The 18532-nt window shown below is 38.2% G+C and overlaps 1 protein-coding gene across 1 annotated transcript in view; it reads left to right on the top strand.

The window, feature by feature from the left end:
- The window catches only part of NCKAP5 (NCK associated protein 5), a 1079978-nt gene that overhangs the window by 353932 nt on the left and 707514 nt on the right, over nucleotides 1-18532 (top strand). The window contains 1 exon segment of the mRNA XM_060178101.1: nucleotides 16285-16358. Within this exon segment, the coding sequence (XP_060034084.1) occupies nucleotides 16285-16358 (74 nt within the window).

Here is an 18532-nt window from a genome sequence, read left to right as displayed (position 1 = left end):
GACCTAGGTTAGTGGGATTACTAGAAGACACATCTGCTTTGGTAGATGGTTGAACAGTGTGTCTCTCATGTAGTGAGGGCTATAGTTATAAAGTTTAGGGCTGAGCCATTTCTCAGAGAGGAATTTGAATATTCTTTAAAATTTTTAGTTTAATTTTAAGAACTGAGCAAATAGGATAGGATTAGTAGAGGTAGGTAGGTGTAATCATGGTACTGTGAGCCACTTGCACCAGCTTTCAAAAGACTTCCATATTATTTGCACTGAATGCTTTTTGTTGCTGTTTTTTATTTTATTTTAGATAGAGAAATAAAGGCAGAGAGAGCAAGAGTGAGTAGAAGAGATTATAGCACCAAAGCATCCTTTGTTGTGGTGGGTGCTGGGCTCAAACCTGGGTGCCACATATGGCAAATCAGCACACTCTGCAAGTGTTCTGTTTGGCCCTTGCACTGAATATTTAATACCCTGAGAAATTTCTTATTCCTGGGCTACAACTTAAGCATCCAGAAGGCATATAGAGTTGAATTTCCAAAAATCCTAGAAAGGACAATAGACACAAAACTTTGCAAGTGAGAGAAATTCCAGGTTCTGCCTGTTGGTGATGATGTTTAGAGTGTGCCCCAGGAATTTCAACATGCTGGAAGACCAAATTCTCCCCAGCCTGTCAGTCAGGAACAGTCAAGCACTGGACAGCAAGCAGTCTGATTGTACAAACATTCCAGAAATAGAAGTTTCACTTTTTTTTTTTTGCTAAACATTAAATGACACTACAAAGGTTTCCAAAATATAATTAGAAGCTAAAAGAAACTGTATCAGCCTAATAGTAGTTGCAACAGCCTGATGCAAAAATAAGTTCCATTACTTCTACTCATGTGATTCTTGTATCCATGCAAGTGCCACAATGAACCAGCACCATATTTTTGTCTCTTGTTGCAGCTGGTTTTGATTGACCTGAGTGAATAACAATTCTAGACTCTTGAATTAGATTCACCTGCAGTTTACCCTCAACTTATGGCCTTTCAATCATTGAATATGGGGGCCGTACTCATGTTAAGCCTTACTCTTAAATGTTGTTTGTTATTATAGAAAATTTAATTTTGCATGAAAAGCATAACTAATTATGTGACATTTGCATAAAGAGATTATATTCCCCTAAAATATTTACATAAATTCCCTTCCCTGATGTTCATTTTGACTCCTTAACCTCATCATAGTAAATTGCCTTCCTAAATTGATTTAACACATGCCTTATCTATGTACGGCTGGCTCCGTTTCATAAAAAAAGATTAGGATAGCTAAATTTTATCTAATACTAAGTGAACTCTCTGTGTTTTACCATTAGAATGTATTTGTTTATGTGGAATTCCTGCTTAGAGTGATTGCTCCAGTGAAAAGAACTTCCAGATCCCAAGTGTTAGTTAATGTTCTTTTTTAAATGGTTTCAGTCATTTAAAATTTTAGAGTAAATGTTTTTAAAAATAATAATAATAAAACAGGTTAACATCAATCACAAGTACATTTGCTACTATTCTATTTATCATGGGTACTGCTCTTGTGCTGATTTTTAAAATAGCACCTATATCATTACCACAAATATTGGCTTTACAGCAATACTAGTGCTACTGGTTTTGATTTATTTTTAATTAAACTTTAATTTTCACCTCATGAGTGGAAGAAAAACACTTAGTGACTTTTCAGTCCTCTACCATCATAAAGGAGATAATTCAAGGCCATCAAAATAACTCACCTAGGAATACATCTACCTTGTCATGAGTGCAACCCAGATTTGAGCCTAGGCTCTATAGCATAGGAGAAAGCTTGTTGCTTTGAACTCTTTCTGTCTCTGTGTCTCTGAAATGTCAGCTTAGAGTAGTGAAGCTCTGGCAGCAACAACATCAAGGATGAAATGTTTTATAAAGAAACTTCAACGTGTTACTCACAGAAGTTGGCTCGGGTCTCGGACGTGGCTCAATTGTTACAGCATAAAGTCCTAGGTTCCATCCTAGTACCATATGAAAGCAACAAAAACTTTGATTATTAGAACTTCCTGATAAAACAGTGCTTTGGTGTATCTCTTGAATATTAAAAAAATTGGGCAGGCAAGGCGCTCAACAAGGGACAGAGGAAGAGAGAAAAGGACTTGAGCCTATAACTAAATTTTGGATCACACACAAATAATAAACATAATGATAATGAACTATTGATTTGTTGACCATTTTATTGAATAATGGTTCTCAAAACTTCATGGGATCATAAATGTCTGGGTGACTTGCTTGAAAGTACATCTGCCACTCTTTTCCTTCCCTTTAGTGTTTAAATTGATATAGGAAAAGACTAGCAATATCATTTCTAACAAGGTTGTAGGTGTGGGATTATGTGAAAGCATGGTAATGCATAGGGGAACTCACCTATCCTTGAGATGGAGGTCTGAAAAGAGATCCCACCTGTCAGTCTCTCCCTTTAGAGGATAGAGCTTGGAGAGAAACACATTCCCGACTCAGTTCCCCCTTGTCAGTCTCCCAGGCTTCACAGAGGCCTGCAACCTCTCACATTTAACTCATTCCTCTGCTGTAAACCAAATGGTTGCCTGCTTGAAAGTTCATTTAAAGTTCACTATAAGTTCACCATCTTTGATCATATACAAAGTATACTCCATTACACTGTCTTGCCAGTAACTTAACAATGAGACCCCACACACCCTATTCCTCCGTTCTTTGATCATCATGTTTTACATCAATACTCTGCCCTTCTCTGCTTTATATCACACTGCTGGTTTAACCACCACGTTTTTCTTAATACCTTTAGATAATTAACATTTCTTGCTTCATGGTAACTAATTGCTTTGACCTTTTGGTATCTCATCAATTCCCGTCATTCCTTAGCCCTCCCCACCATAGAGGTACTGACCTTTTGGAAACCTATGATTGCTGACATATGGGAAAAATGTTCTTTGTTCCACATTGCTATATAAGCCTTGTCTTTTTATGAATAAAATGGGACGTTCATACCTGAATTTCTCCTGGCGGGTCCTTTCTGTTTTGTGCAAGCCTTTGAATTGCCAATGGGGACACCAGTGGCTTACCTCTGTTTTGAGGCCCCCCCCCCGGGGGGGGTTCAGTTAGAGCTATTCTTTCTTTCTTTATTTTTTAATTTTTATATTTATTTATTTATTCCCTTTTGTTGTCCTTGTTGTTTTATTGTTGTAGTTATTATTGATGTTGTTGTTGTTGGATAGGACAGAGAGAAATGGAGAGAGGAGGGGAAGACAGAGAAGGGGAGAGAAAGATAGACACCTGTAGACCTGCTTCACCGCCTGTGAAGTCACTCCCCTGCAGGTGGGGAACCAGGGGCTTGAACCAGGATCCTTATGCTGGTCCTTGTGTTTTGTGCCACATGCACTTAACCCGCTGCGCTACTGCCCGACTCCCAGATCTATTATTTAAAAATATGTGGAGGAATACCAAAGGAGATCATCTGGGACTACAACAAGACATGACTGGAACAACTTCAGGAACCCACCAAATCAACAGAGTGCAAAAATGCATGGCACATGGAAAGAGAGGAGCCTAGGGAGAGATTAAGTGGCTGGTGACAGTCTGGCAGTTTACCAGTTGAGACACCACCTCCAGTCTGTTTTACCAACAAAAAGATGGCTGAAGGGAGGAAAGGACTCCCCTAAGACACACCAAATACAACTGTGAGTTTCCATTGCTACTGCCCTCAGAAGCTGCAGCAGCGAGGGAACAGAGTACTAACCAGGAAACTGTGCTGACAGCAGGTGACATAGAACTAACAAACTCAGGAGAAGATCTATACCTAGGTGCCCTAGCAGTGGGGCTGTGAGAGTCTCTTTGCATAACCACTGTATTATCTCTCCCCCACCCTGCTTTATCTCTTAGTCAGGAATAAGGGATTAAGCTAAAAAGCCTACTTATCCTTTAAAAGCCCTTAGGCTCCCATAGCCTATGGGAAAGAAAAAGAACAAAAGGGCTTTTAACAACCTCTGGGATACAACTCAGGGATTAAGATAATATTGAAACAGCTGTCAGTTTCCACAACTGTGAACCCTTTAATTACCTCTCTTTGAAACAAGTCAATCCAGACAAGAGTGATCAGTAATTTGAAGAGTACTGAGAGAGGCACCTCATAACATACTGTATAAAATGGTTAAACCAATAAGAAGAAATACTGTAGAAATGAGTCCAGCTAAAAGAGTCCAGCTAAAAGCCCCCCAAAGGGTGAAGCACAAAGTAATGAGGCCAACATACAAATACTAGTTAAGGAAATAATCATAGGAGTGAGTAAAGAATTTGAAAGAATGGTCATCAGAAATGCAGAAACAACAAATGAGACTCTGGAAGAAAACATTAACTATCTCTTAGTTATTAGAGAGCTGAAAGCTGAAATAGCTGAGCTAAGAACACAACTAGATGAACAAGCTAAAACTATCAGAACAAGGAAACAAAATAGATGAACCCCAGAAAACAGTAGATGGGAGAGAGAATAGAATAAATGAGGCTGAAGACAGAATGAGCAAGATCGAGGACAAATTAAGGACAAGTTACCTACAAAGGAAAACCCATAAGATTAGCAGCAGACTTCTCCACTCAAACACTGCAGTCCAGAAGAGAATGGAAATGTATTTATCGAGTGCTCAATGAGAAAGACTTTCAAACAAGACTACTGTATCCTGCTAGACTGTCATTCAGACTAGATGGAGGCATAAAAACCTTCCAAGTGGATTCCAAGTGGATCAAGGACTTGGATGTTAGACCAGAAACTATCAGATACTTAGAGAAAAATATTGGCAGAACTCTTTTCTACATAAATTTTAAAGACATCTTCAATAAAAAGAATCCAATTGCTAAGAAGACTAAGGCAAGCATAAAACTATGGGACTACATCAAATTAAAAAGACTCTGCACAGTAAAAGAAAGAAATACTCAAAGAAACCCCTCACAGAATGGGTGAAGATCTCTACATGCATACATCAGACAAGCATTTAATAACCAAAATATATAAAGAACTTTTCAAACTCAACAAGAAAACAGATAATCCCACCCAAGAATGGGGAGAGGACATGGACAGAATGTTGACCACGGAAGAGATTCAAAAGACCAAGAAACATGAAAAAATGCTCCAAGTCTTTGCTTGTCAGAGAAATGCAAATAAAGACGACAATGAGATACCACTTCACTCCTGTGAGAATGTCATACATCAGAAAAAGTAGCTGCAACAAATGCAGAAGAGACTTTGGGGTCAAAGGAAACCTCCTGCACTTCTGGTGGGAATGGAAATTGGTCCAACCTCTGTGGAGAACAGTCTGGAGAACTCCTAGAAGGCTAGAAATGGACCTACCCTATGATCCTGCAATTTCTCTCCTGGGGATATATATATATATATATATATATATATATAGATATATTTTATATATTTATTTTCCCTTTTGTTGCTGTTGTTGTTTTACACTGTTGTAGTTATTATTGTTGTTGTTATTGATGTCATTGTCGGATAAGACAGAGAGAAATGGAGAGAGGAGGGGAAGATAGAGAGGGGGAGAGAAAGATAGACACCTGCAGACCTGCTTCACTGCCTGGGGGCTTGAACCGGGATCCTTCAGCCTGTCCCTTGTGCTTCGCGCTACTTGCACTTAACCCGCTACGCTACCACCCGACTCCCCTGGGGATATGTTTTAAGGAACCCAACACACCCATCCAAACAGATCTGTGTACACATATGTTAACAGCAAGATTTGTAATAGCCAAAACCTAGAAGCTGCCCAGCTATCCAACAACAGATGAGTGACTGAGCAAGTTGTGGTATATATACACAATGGAATACTACTAAGCTGTAAAAAATGGTGACTTCACCATATTCAGCTGATCTTGGATGGGCCTTGAAAAACTCATGTTAAGTGAAATAAGTCAGAAACAGAAGGATGAATATGGGATGATCTCACTCTCTGGCAGAAGTTGAAAAACAAGATCAGAAGAGGAAACACAAGTAGAACCTGAACTGGAATTGGCAAATTGCACCAAAGTAAAAGACTTTGGAGTGGTTGTGGGGAAGAATACAGGTCCAAAAAGGATGACAGAGGAACTAGTGGAGGTTGTATTGTTATATGGAAAACTGGGAAATATTATGCATGTACAAACTACTGTATTTACTGTTGAATGTAAAAAATTAATTCTCTAATAAAGAAATTAAAAAAAAGAATATGTGGTTAAGTGATTATTTAGCTAGGGCTAAAGTTAACCATATTTTAAATGTTCTTTTCCTCTTTCTTCCTTGGCAGGCCTAAGATTGTGAACTAGAAAAAAGGGTTTCCCTGTGAAAATAACTACACCCCATGCAATCATTTTTATTTTAGTAGGTTGGGACATCTTTTTGCTCTTAGTCTAACCCTCCTACATCTTTCTTCCCATTTGTCAGCTTCCAAGATAGGTAAACAGTAAGTGACAACAGCATATATTCTGCTTTACTCCCAAGTTCATTTTACCACTAGTGGTCTTGGTGTAGACGATAATATGTAAATACTAACTGTTTCCCATTCAGCTAGGTTTCTGTAAAATTAGTCTTATTGGTAATGTTAGCAAACATCAGTTGCCAAAATGGATGAAATAATTAACTTAGGACTCTCCTTTTATAACAAGGTTAGTCCAAGCTGATCTTTTTCTGAATTTTTATTTATGAAAACGAAACAGTGACAAAACCAAAGGATAAGAGGGGGGACAACTCCACACAATTACCACCACCAGAACTCCGTATCCCATCCCCTCCCTGATAGCTTTCCTGTTCTTTATCTATCTGGCAGTATGGATCTAGGGTCATTATCAGGTACAGAAGGAGGAAGGTATGGCTTCTGTAATTGTTTCCCCACTGAACATGTATGTTGCCAGGTCGATCCATACTCCCAGCCTGCCCTTCTCTCTCTCTCTCTCTCTCTCTCTCTCTCTCTCTCTCTTTTCCTAGTGGAGCGGGGCTCTGGGGAAGCAGGGCTTCAGGATACATTGGTGGGGTCATCTGCCCAGGGGAGGCTGGTTGGCATCACGGTAGCATCTGGAACATGGTGGCTGAAAAAAACAACAACAAAAGATATAAAGCCGAACAATTTGTTGATTAATCATGAACCTAAAGGCTGTAATATTGCAAATGAAGATTTGAGGTCTCTGTTTTGTAGATAGATAATAGGCCTGTTTTAGTTATATTCCAAATGGCCCATGACCCAACTCGTTTTTTCCTGAGCCTGACATCGGATATGCAGACGGACCTAAGTTATTGCCTAGGGAGGTGATGTCATAGTTTGAACAAGGGCTAGAAAGCTAGATCAGGGAAGAGAATAGCTCCCAAATATGGGAAAGGGGTATAAATATTGTTGACTGTAAACCCCATCAATTTGATGTGATCTGGGGCCCATATTTAGCTTAGGAGCCTATGTGTCCTCTGCATCCCTGTAGATCTGAGCTCATATTCTGAGGTCATGAGTAGGAACATTCCAAGCTGTCCCAATTTCAGGATCTGCCTTCCTTAGGTGGCACATAGTGTGTGTTGTCCAGCCTCCCTTTAGAGGATGTTACAGTATCTACCATTGTTTATCCACATTGAGGGCAGTGTCCTATGGGGGCCCACAAAGGGGTCCATTGTGTTGTTCCTAATGAAGATGATCAATGACAATGGAGAGAGGGATTTATTTGAGGTTTTGGTCCATCATGTCTGTGTGGGAATCTCAGGACTAGGGCCCCAGCTGATGGGGTGGTCATCATTATGCCAGTCTGTTGCCCTTATTCATTCAAGCTGATTCTCAGTAGCCGCACAGTATCTTCTGCAGAAGATTCTGTGTATTGCAACTGGTGAACTGGTTAACTTCTAAGGCCCCTATATCCACACAGACTAAATCTATGTCCCCTAGGCCCACACAAACTAGTCCAAATTCTCAGCTCCATCTGGCTTCCTTAGTGATTGCTCTTTAAGTTTGTATAGAGTAGGCACTGCCACTGAACACAGTGTTTTAATTTAGAGACTGCAATTGAAAAAGACATCTCATCTCCTACTTTTTCTGTTTGGTATGAGCTTGGAGTCAGCATTTACACAGTAGTTTACTCATGGTAATGTTTTGGGCTATGACTTTATAGCATTTGTCAATAACATTAAAATCTTCCTTTCAGAATTCTTATAACTTTTAGTCTTCTTAACATTTTCCATTAAATATGTAGATCTCCCTCATGCTTGTACTTAGAACTCACTGAACATTATGTTTGAGAAGCTTGCTTAGAAGACAGCATATCACTTAGGACCTTAAACTTTTATTTCTTGAGACTTGAGGTGAGAAGTCATCTTTGGTCTCCCATAAGATTATATCACTTGATGTGAATATGAAGGCCAGAATTTGGGGTAAGAGGAACACTTGGTGCTTAATAATATTAATTTGTATTCTCAGCTATCTTTTTGGGGAAATTGAATGAGAGAAGTAGGATTTCTCTTCACTAAAATAAGTCAATAGGTTTAAATAATCAAAGTAATAACTTACAGCCATGTGAGACTGAGGAAAACTCAGTTAATTATTCTGTATCATTTTATTGGGAGATTAATGGCTTACAGACCAGTTGATGCATTGGTACAATTTTTCATCTCCCCATGATAGGTGTCTGCAAAACACTTCCATCTCCAATTTGGATACTTTTCCATTGTCATATACCAGCAACCTCTAAGCCCTGTGGAGTGAATTACTTTTATACTTTCCTTTTTAATAGATGCTGAGAGAAAGAGGGAATAAAAGAGACTATGGTGTGGCAGGGTCTAGACTCGAACCTGGGCTGCATACATGTGAGCTATGTGGGTTGTTGGAAAAGTTTTGATTCATAGCAAAACATAGAAACATACTTTTCTGACAGCCCAGAAAAGTCTACCAGTCTGCTTTTTATGTTTTTTTTTATGAAGAAAATATAGGCACAGATGATCTTTGGCTCTGAGTAAAATCCACCTGCACTCAGATGCAGTGACAAGAAATCTCTGGAGCACCTTACTCCATGAGAAATGTTCTCTGCCCCAGTGTGATTTATGTGCCATCCCTGCAAATGAGAAGTTGCAGTTCAGCAGGCAACATTCTCAAACCCTGTTCCCACAGATGCTGTTATATTCAGAAAATAAGACCCAGACCTGGAGTATGTATTAATGCATAGTCATCTCATGCAGTAAAAAGTACCCCTTTTTTTTTTTTCAAGGAAGTTTCTTACTAAGCATGATTATGAAAACAGAAACCTCGGCCAGGTGGTGATGCACCTGGTTGAGTGCACGTTACATTTCATGAGAACCCAGATCAAGCCCCCCGTCCCCATTTGCAGGCATGAGTGGTGAAGTAAGGTTGCAGGTGTCTCTGTGTTTCTTTTCTTCTCTATAACCCCCTTTTCTCTTGATTTCTGGCTGTCTCTATACAATATATAAAGATAATAAAAAAAAAAACTTAAAGAAAACTTTGAAAAAAAATAAAACAGAAACTACATTAAAAGATGTCCCTTTATACAGCAAAGGGTATTTTTCTAGAATAGACAGTCTGTGTTTTCCCTAGAACATATGTAGATCCACCTACTCATTCCCTAAAACATATGTATGGTTAGTCTTATTCGCTAATATTGGAATTTCAGCTGACTTTAATGTCCTGATTCAGCTTAGTAGAATAGGTGTTGTAGGTGGCTTTGAAAAAGTCAGCTTTGACTTGTTCAGTGATTGATGATTTACTTATTGGGGTGTTAGAAATGTCAGGGCACATTTTTGTTCAAAAAATCATGGAAACATGCATCATGACTTTTCTTGACAACCCAATAATTTGTATAATTAAACTCAAAAATGACCAAAGCTTCCATTTGATAAACCATTCTTCAAGGTTCCCCAGGGAGAACCGGCAGTAATATCCTTCTTGATTCTTTGTAAACTTGGATCTCTGAACCACACCTGACTACTATATATATTAATCTTTGCTCAGGAACCTGCATTTTTAATTTCTCCCTTGATTCTGTAATTTCTCAGGGGGCACTGAGCTTCCCGTGATGTTGGGAGTCAGGCAGTAGGGTTAAGTGCAGGAGGCGCAAAGCACAAGGACCAGAGTAAGGATCCCTGTTCGAGCCCTTGGCTCCCCACCTGTTGTATGCTTTACATTGGTTTGGTCTAGCTCTCCCCCCGCCAGAAAAATTGGTTTGGCCCCTGCTAGTTTCCCGGCTGCTTGTCCCTGCCCCAAGGGAACCCCTACGGAGTTCCAGAGTTCTTGGCACCGCCGTGTGAGGAGAAGCATGCAGGAGAGTTCTGTGTGGTGGTTAGTTTAAGGGTCTCTCTCTGCCGCCAGAGGAGAAAGACAGGAGAGCACATGTTTGCCCGCTCGTGAATAAAGATATACAGCTTCCCAGCCCAGCCGTGTGTCTCCGAGTCTCTGTCTCTGTCTACCGCCACGAAGCTAGCGTGGCCTGCTGGAGCTCCGAAACCTGCAGGGGAGTCGCTTCACAAGTGGTGAAGCAGGTCTGCAGGTGTCTATCTTTCTCTCCCCATCTCAGTCTTCCCCTCCTATCTCCATTTATCTCTGTCCTATCCACCATCAACAACATCAATAACAATAAGAACTACAGCAATAAAAAACAACAAGGCCAACAAAAGGGAAAATAAATAAATATAAATAAGTAAAATTAATACTAATAAATAATTTTTTAAAAATAGACTAATAACCAAAATTTAGAAAGAGGTTCCGTTTTTGATAGGGGAGGGGCTAAACGGTTTACTTTATGATTGTTGATATATGGATTTACATTGCATCTTGACGTAATTCATGTCTGCAAAACACTGTCATCTCCAAGAACTTAAATCCTTTCCTATTAGCATGAACCAGGAACTCAAGGCCATCTCTTCCCATCCCTCTCCATGCCTTCCTTCTCCAGAATCCTTTGTTTTGGTAGACTACACCATGCCAGTCCAAGTTTTACATTGTGCTTCCCTTTTCTGGTTTTTTTTTTTTTTCCTTAAGTTCTGCACATGAGTGATGCCATCCCACATTAATCTTTCTTTATTTGGCTTAATTCATTTGGTATGGTTCCTTTAAGCTCCACCAAAGATATGGTGAAGAAAGCTACTTCATCATTCTTTGAAGCTGAGTAGTATTCCATTGTGTATATATACCACAGTTTCTAAGATACTTATCTGTTGTTGGAAACCTAGTTTGCTTCCAAGTTTGGGCTATAACAAGTTGTGCTGATGTGAACATAGGTGTACATAGATTTCTTGGGTTGGATGTTGTTTGTTTCCATAGATTATATCCACACGAGAAGAACTACCAGGCCACAGAGTTTTATCTGTTTCTAGCATCTGAGAGTTCTCCAGATTATTCTCCACAAAGGTTGTACCAGTGAGCATTTAAAGTCTTCTAAAACATTTTGTTTGTGCTTTCTTTGCAGCGATATAATTAAATTTTCTTTTTAAGAAATGTAACTTTGTTGGTGCTTTAATAATGATTTGGAATATTATAAAATTATCAGGCTTTCTTTTTTTATCTTTCTAGTAAGATATTTAGAAAAATCACTCTTGAAACTGGTTTTATCAGATTACGAAGTGTCTATTTTGGCCATGTAGTGGCTCATTTGGGTTTCTGATTCATGTAGTCATTGACAATGTGTGACACTACCTTCCAGAACCATTTTATTCAGGAATACTAGTCTGTTTTTCCTCACTTTGACTTCCAAGTGCTATGTTTTTAATTCATTTTGAGAGGAAGAGAGAGAGAGAGAGAATAAGAGACCACAGCACTGAAACTTCCTTCAGAGTGCTGGGTTCCAGGCTCAAGCTTGAAATATAATTACCTCTATTAACTCCAATTTTGTTCTTAAAGTTCTTTCCATGTCTCCCCATCAACTCAAGAACCAGGGTTGAAATCAAAACTCTCTAACCATCTCATTTATATTTTATGATCAATTTTATTGCTATTAATATATGGAATCTACTGCCACTCTGACAAATAATATGCTCCTGAATTGTAGAAATCTGCATATAATAAATTATTATTTGCTTTCATTGCAGGGAAAAAACATCTAACGGGGCTAGATGGTGAGTGCACACATTACCTTGTGCAAGTACCCAGGTTAGAGCCCCTGCTCCACACCTGCAGGGGGGAAGCTTCACTAGTGGTGAGGCAGATCTCCAGGTGTCTCTTTCTTCTTCTCAACCACTCCATCCCAATTTCTCTGTCCTATCAAATGAAATAGAAAGGAAAAAAAAAAAAACTAAAGTCATTTTCTACCTGTATGAATCCTTTCATTTGACCAACATATACTTATCAACTTTTATATGAAAAGTATATATATATGTGTGTGTGTGTGTGTGTGTGTGTGTGTGAATAGTGTAGGTAAATTCAAAAGACAATAATCACTTACTCGATATTTTTGAAACCAAAGGAACTCACTAATAGATATTCTTTCAGTAATACATAATGGCAGGGGCTGGGGATGGTGCACCTGGATGTTACCATGCTCAAGAACCTGGGTTTGAACCCCTAGTCACCCCTGCAGAGGAGAAGCTACATAAGTAGTAGGGTAGTTCTGTAGGTGTCTGTCTTTGTTTCAAACCTCTTATCTCTGCCTCCATCTCAGTATTTTTCTTTCCTATCAAATAAAAAAGACAAAGAAACTGAAAACATTAAGTCTCAAAAATACATAATTGTGGGGGCCGGGTGGTAGTGCAGCAGGTTAAGTGTCAATGGTATGAAGCACAAGTACCAGCTTAAGGATCTTGCTTTGAGCCCCCTGATATCCACCTGCTGGGGAGGTCACTTCACAGGTGGTGAAGCAGGTTTGGATGTGTCTATCTTTCTCTCACCATCTGTCTTCCCCTCCTCTCTCGATTTCTCTCTGTCCTATCTAACAACAATGATAGCAATTACAACAACAATATTAGCAACAAGGGCAACAAAAGGGAAAAATGCCCTGCAGGAGCAGTGCATAGTGCAGGCACTGAGCCCCAGCAATAACCCTGGAGCCAAAAAAAAAAAAAGAATACATAATGGCATCTTAGTCAAATTTGATAAAAATTTAAAAGTATCATTTTGGACTCATTTTGTTTGTTGGGATAGAGTTCTGAATGTAATTCTGTAATTTATTCTGTTAATCTTAAACTTGAGCAAGGGGACCAAAGATAAAACAAAGATAAAAATAATCTGTTGATTTCAACAACTGACCTGGCCCATGCTTCTTTAACCAAAGTTGAACTAGACACCCTGCATTGATAGAGGAAAAATTGCTGACAGGATGTGACATCCTCTGTGATGATCTGATTATAATATGAAAATTATGGGGACAGCTTGTGGATTTCTGCAAGCTTTAATACAGAATTATGTTTTAAGCTCTATTTAAAACATATGCTATGTCAGATTTGCACATAATTAGAATTCAGTTATAATGGTTCTTGCTTAGGATTAACCATATCAGACAATAGGAGATTCACTTTCAGTAGGCGTGTGCTATACAGTATGAATGCTCACCATATCCATAAGCCTCTAATTGCTTTAAGTGTTTCATACTAATTGCCCTGAGACATGTTCATTTCAGAAGTGAAAGGAGAAAAAAAAAAAAGAAGAAGTGAAAGGAGGATTCCTGAAATATACCTCCAAAATGATTATAATTTGCACATATTTTAGCCAAGGAACTAGATGTGTTTTTATTGCAGTATCTTTGTAAAAACATTATGTAAATGTGTCTTGGTGTGCTGGACTAGCGTTGGAGTGCCTCTTCTCAGGCGCATACTGTCTGGGTTGGAGAGAACTCGACCAGAGCCAGCCTGGGCTGCTATTCACTCAGCTACTCAAGGGCGATGACTTAGGAACAGACACGTGGTGGCTAGACAATGCAATGCATATATTGATCAAAGAGCCCAGGCTTTTTAAAGGGCAGACCTGGAAGTGGCAATTCAGAAATGGAAATCACTAGGAAAGGGGTGGAGAAAGGCAAAAGGGGCTGGGAAGGTAGAAACTTCCTTAGCAACTGTTGTGAGGGTTTTAACTGGTAAGATTAATACTACCCTGTAGGCAGGGAGGGTCTTGAGGGTAGAAAGAAGATAGTTCAAAGGAATGGCATGGGTGGGGCTCTTTCAGGCAAAACAATGATTATAGATAGGCCATAGTATTAGGAATGCAGGTTGCTTTGTGAGGCTTCTCACAATTTTCTGACATTGGTGTAACTTGATCTTTCCTCCTTGATCCTAACTTAGGTGAAATGTCTTAGTGGAGCAGTGATAAAAGCTAGGGGAATAAATGGAGATGGTGGTTGTGGTGGGGGAATCTTCATTGTTGAAACACCAACTTAGCTTTAAAATAATGTAGAAATTATTTCATTGCCAATTTCATTGAATACATATAGCTTTGCAAAACTTAAACATAGACATTATTTTAGGGCTATGTTTTATAAATTGCTGTCTTGATTTTATATCTTTAAAATTATTTTATGTTTGATTATGAGAGAGACAGAGATCAGCTCTGGCTATGGTGGTTCTGAGAATAGAATCTGAGACCTCAGAGTCTCAGGGATGAAAGTCTTTTGGATAACCATTATTGCTATCTCTCCTGCTTCACAGCACCCCACTGTCTATTTTTAAATATATAGAATGAACAAATAAGCCATAGAAAGAGAACAATATATAGACGTAACAAACAATAACATTGTTATATACTGTTTGCTTTGTTTTTCTTTATCTTTTCATATTTAATGAATTGCATAATTTTTGAAATGAGTACAGTGTTTTATTTATTTAATTAATTAATTTATTTAATCATTCTTACATATTAGAAGCCAATATATGCAGTTATCTGGTATTGCTATGTATTATAATTGTGTTCAGCTTGATATTTAGTATACTCTTAAGTATATTTGACTATTGTGGAAAAGTAGAACTATTTCTTCAAACCTCTTTGGGTAAAACTAAGAAACTCAGGACATGAGGTCTACTATATTGAGTATATTTTTCTATTCAACTCTGCATTGTAGTGAGGATTATTATAGGGACAATATAGCATGTAGCAATTAATAAAAATCTATTTCGAAAACAAAAGTATCAGTGTGGGGTAGATAGCACAATGGTTATGCCTAAGGCTTTGAAGTCTCAGGTTCTGTCCCCAGCACCACCATAAGCCAGAGCTAGTCAGTGCTCTGGTAAAAACAAAAACAAAAAAACAAACAAAAAATACCAATGTTAATAAGTTTCCAGATTATCTCAAATTCATTAATGAAATAGTAACTTTAATGGATTCTTTAACTTTAAAACAATTCACAGTAATCTATAAAGTAGAAAAAGAGGTCTGTAGGCTAACTAAAAATGAAAAGGTAGAAAAAAAAGTTGTCAGGAGACAATGGTTATGCAGGAGACTCACATGCCTATGGCTCTGAAGTCCCAGGTTCAATTCCAGCACCACCATAAATGGAATTGAGCTAGTACTCTATTAAAACGAAATGAATGAGCAAACATATCTTCAAAAGGTAAATAAGAACAGAGAGATATCTCTCTGGGTAGGATGTGCTTCTTGTCATGCACAGAGCATGAATCTGAGCCTTTGAACCACATGGAAATGGAGTGAGCAGGGAAAGCTCATGTACTAGTCTTTTAAATTATTGATCCAGTCTTTTTCTCACATATAAGATTGGTATACCATTTGGATCTTTAATTTAAAAAAATTCTCCAAAGTTTCAAACATTTTAAAGTTTTATTTATGTATTGGACAGGGACAGACAGAACTCAAGAGGAATGGAAAAAGATAGGGAGAGAGACAGAGAGGCACCTGCAGCCCTGTTTCACCATGCACAAAGATTTCCCTCTGCTGGTGGGGACTTGGGGGTTGAACCTGGGTTCTTGCACATTAATGTGTGCACTCAACCAGGTGCACCACCTCCTAGACCCCATTATTCTTTTTTCTTAGAACAGTAACATTAAACCATTTATACAGCAGAACAAGTAGAACATGAACTGCAGTGTTTCATAGATTAGTATCAAATGTAAAGTCTTTTCTGTTTTTGCTTGTTTATTTTTAGTGTATGCAAATGTATAAAAGGATTTTTATATCTACTTTCTAGAACTTGTTTTCTCCAGTACTTTTTTTTATAGAATGATCAAATGACAAGGAAAAAGTATTATACATCTCTAAATGACTATGCATCAACTTTTGAAATTGGTGGGGTAGTAAAGGGTTATGTCAATAAAAAATCCTTCTTATACAGTAGTGTCTTACAATTCTTGGAACTATCATAACTTTTACCTTTGTGTCCACATATGCAGGAATACATGGACTCGAATAAGTACATAGAACATCTGTTAACACAGCTTGAGGAGCAACACAGTAGTCTCTGGAGGTGAGTTAAAGTCTTGCTATTAAGTGATGAGCAGTTTCTGTAGCTTTAATCTTGATTACAGAATCCTCAAGTTGGGAAAATGATCTCTTTTTTATGTGGTACTAAAGGTATTTTTGGGGGCAGAGATTACCATCAGCTACTTAAGAATTCTATTTCTTTCTTATGTTTATTTATTATTTTAAATTGCAACATTTTATATTATGCAAGAACTGGTAGCAGGTGAGTTGCTAAAGCAAGGTAGTTGAGTTACATTAGTATAAGATACTGATTTTTTTTTCCTTTTTGTTCCCACAACCTCTCCAGCATTTGTTGTTACTATCCTTTCTGATGTATGACATTCTCACAGGGGTGAAGTAGCTTCTCATTGTTGTCTTTATTTGCATTTCTCTGGCAATCAATGACTCCTATGTCTGTTGGCCTTTTGGACCTCTTCTTTGGTGAATAGTCTTTTTACATCCTCTCTCCACTTTGGGATGGGGCTATTTGTTTTGTTGTTGCAGGGTTTGGTGACCTTTTTAATTATTTTGGTTATTAGCCTTTTGTCTGATAAATGTCATGTAAAGATCATCTCCCATTTTGTAAGGAGTTTGCTGTGCAAAAGCTTTTTCAATTTGATATAGTCTCACTGATTTATTTTTGTTTTCATTTTTCTTGCAATCGGGCTTGAATAACTGAAAATGCCTATAAAACTTAGAAAAGAGTCTGCCAATATTTTTCACCAAGTCTTCTATGGTTTCTGGTCATTGATCCATTTGGATTTTACTTTTGTATATGATAAAATGTAGTGGCTCAGTTTCATTCTTCTGGTTTCAACCCAATTTACCAGTACCATTTGTTGAAGAGGTACTTCTTCCTCCATTTGACATATTGCCCCCCCACCTCAAAAATTAGATGTCCATAGTTGTGTGGGCTTAGTTCTGGGCTCAAAATTCTATTCCACTGCTCAGTATGTGTACTTTTATTCCTGTACGAGGCAGGTTTGATTACAATAGTCCTAGAGTTAAAGGGATATAGATTGGAAGAGGAGAGTTTAAACTGTCACTATTTGCAAATGACGTAACAGTATACATAGAAAAACTAAGGAATCCAGCAGCAAGCTCCTGGAAATTATCAAATAATGTAGTGCTATGTCAGGTTACAAAATTAAAATACAAAAGTCAGTGGAAAACCTTTATGCAAACACTAAGTCAGAAGAAGAAAGATCAGTCACATTCACTCTAGCAGCAAAAGCAATAAAATACTTAGGAATAAACCTAACAAAATAAGTGAAATTCTTGTATACTGAAACATATGAGTCACTATTCTAGGAAATAGAAAAAGATACAAAAAGTGGAAAAATATTACATGTCATGGGTATCATCAAAATGACTGTTCTGCACAGAGCCACATACAAATTTAATAAAATCCTTATCATGGCACCACCAATTTATTTTATTTACTTACTTATTTATTCATTCATTCATTTATTTTGCCTCCAGGGTTACTGCTGGGGCCTGGTGCCTGCAGTGCAAATCCCCTGCTCCTGGATACCTTTTTATTTTTCCGTTTTGTTGCTGTTGTTATTCTTGTTGTTGTTGGATAGGACAGAAATAAATTGATAGAGGAGGGGAAGGCAGAGAGGGGGTGAGAAAGATAGATACCTGCAGACCTACTTCATCACTTGTAAAGTGACCCCCCTGCATGTGGGGATCCAGGGACTTGAACTGGGATTGTTACACTCGTCCTTGTGCTTTGCACCATGTGCATTTAACTCAGTGTGCTACTGCCCGGCCCCCTATTTTTTTTTTTAAGAATAGAATAAAAGCTACATATATGTATCTAGAATCAGAAAATACCTAGGAATCCAAAAGCAATCATGAAATAGAAGAACAACACTGCTCCAGAATCACAAACTACAGTATCTAAATCTTTACAGTCTTATGTTGTCACTTTCTAGGATTTGCTTTGAAATTTGGGTTCCTTTTCTCAATTCCTATATTTCTTCTTGTCTGGTATAAATATGCTAGTGCTTAATTACATAATGTGTCACATAACATTGGGTTTATTATATATAATTAATTTTGTTGGGGCTAGATGGTGACACACTCCATAGAAGGCACATATTATAGTGTGCAAGAACCTAGATTCCTGCAGGGAATGGGGGAGTGTCATGTGCAGTGGTGCAGTGCTACAGG

The sequence above is a fragment of the Erinaceus europaeus genome, chromosome 18 (assembly GCF_950295315.1).
Source record: "Erinaceus europaeus chromosome 18, mEriEur2.1, whole genome shotgun sequence".
NCBI lineage: Eukaryota > Metazoa > Chordata > Mammalia > Eulipotyphla > Erinaceidae > Erinaceus > Erinaceus europaeus.
Note: the sequence above shows the minus strand (reverse complement) of the source record. Positions and strands in the feature narration are given on the sequence as shown.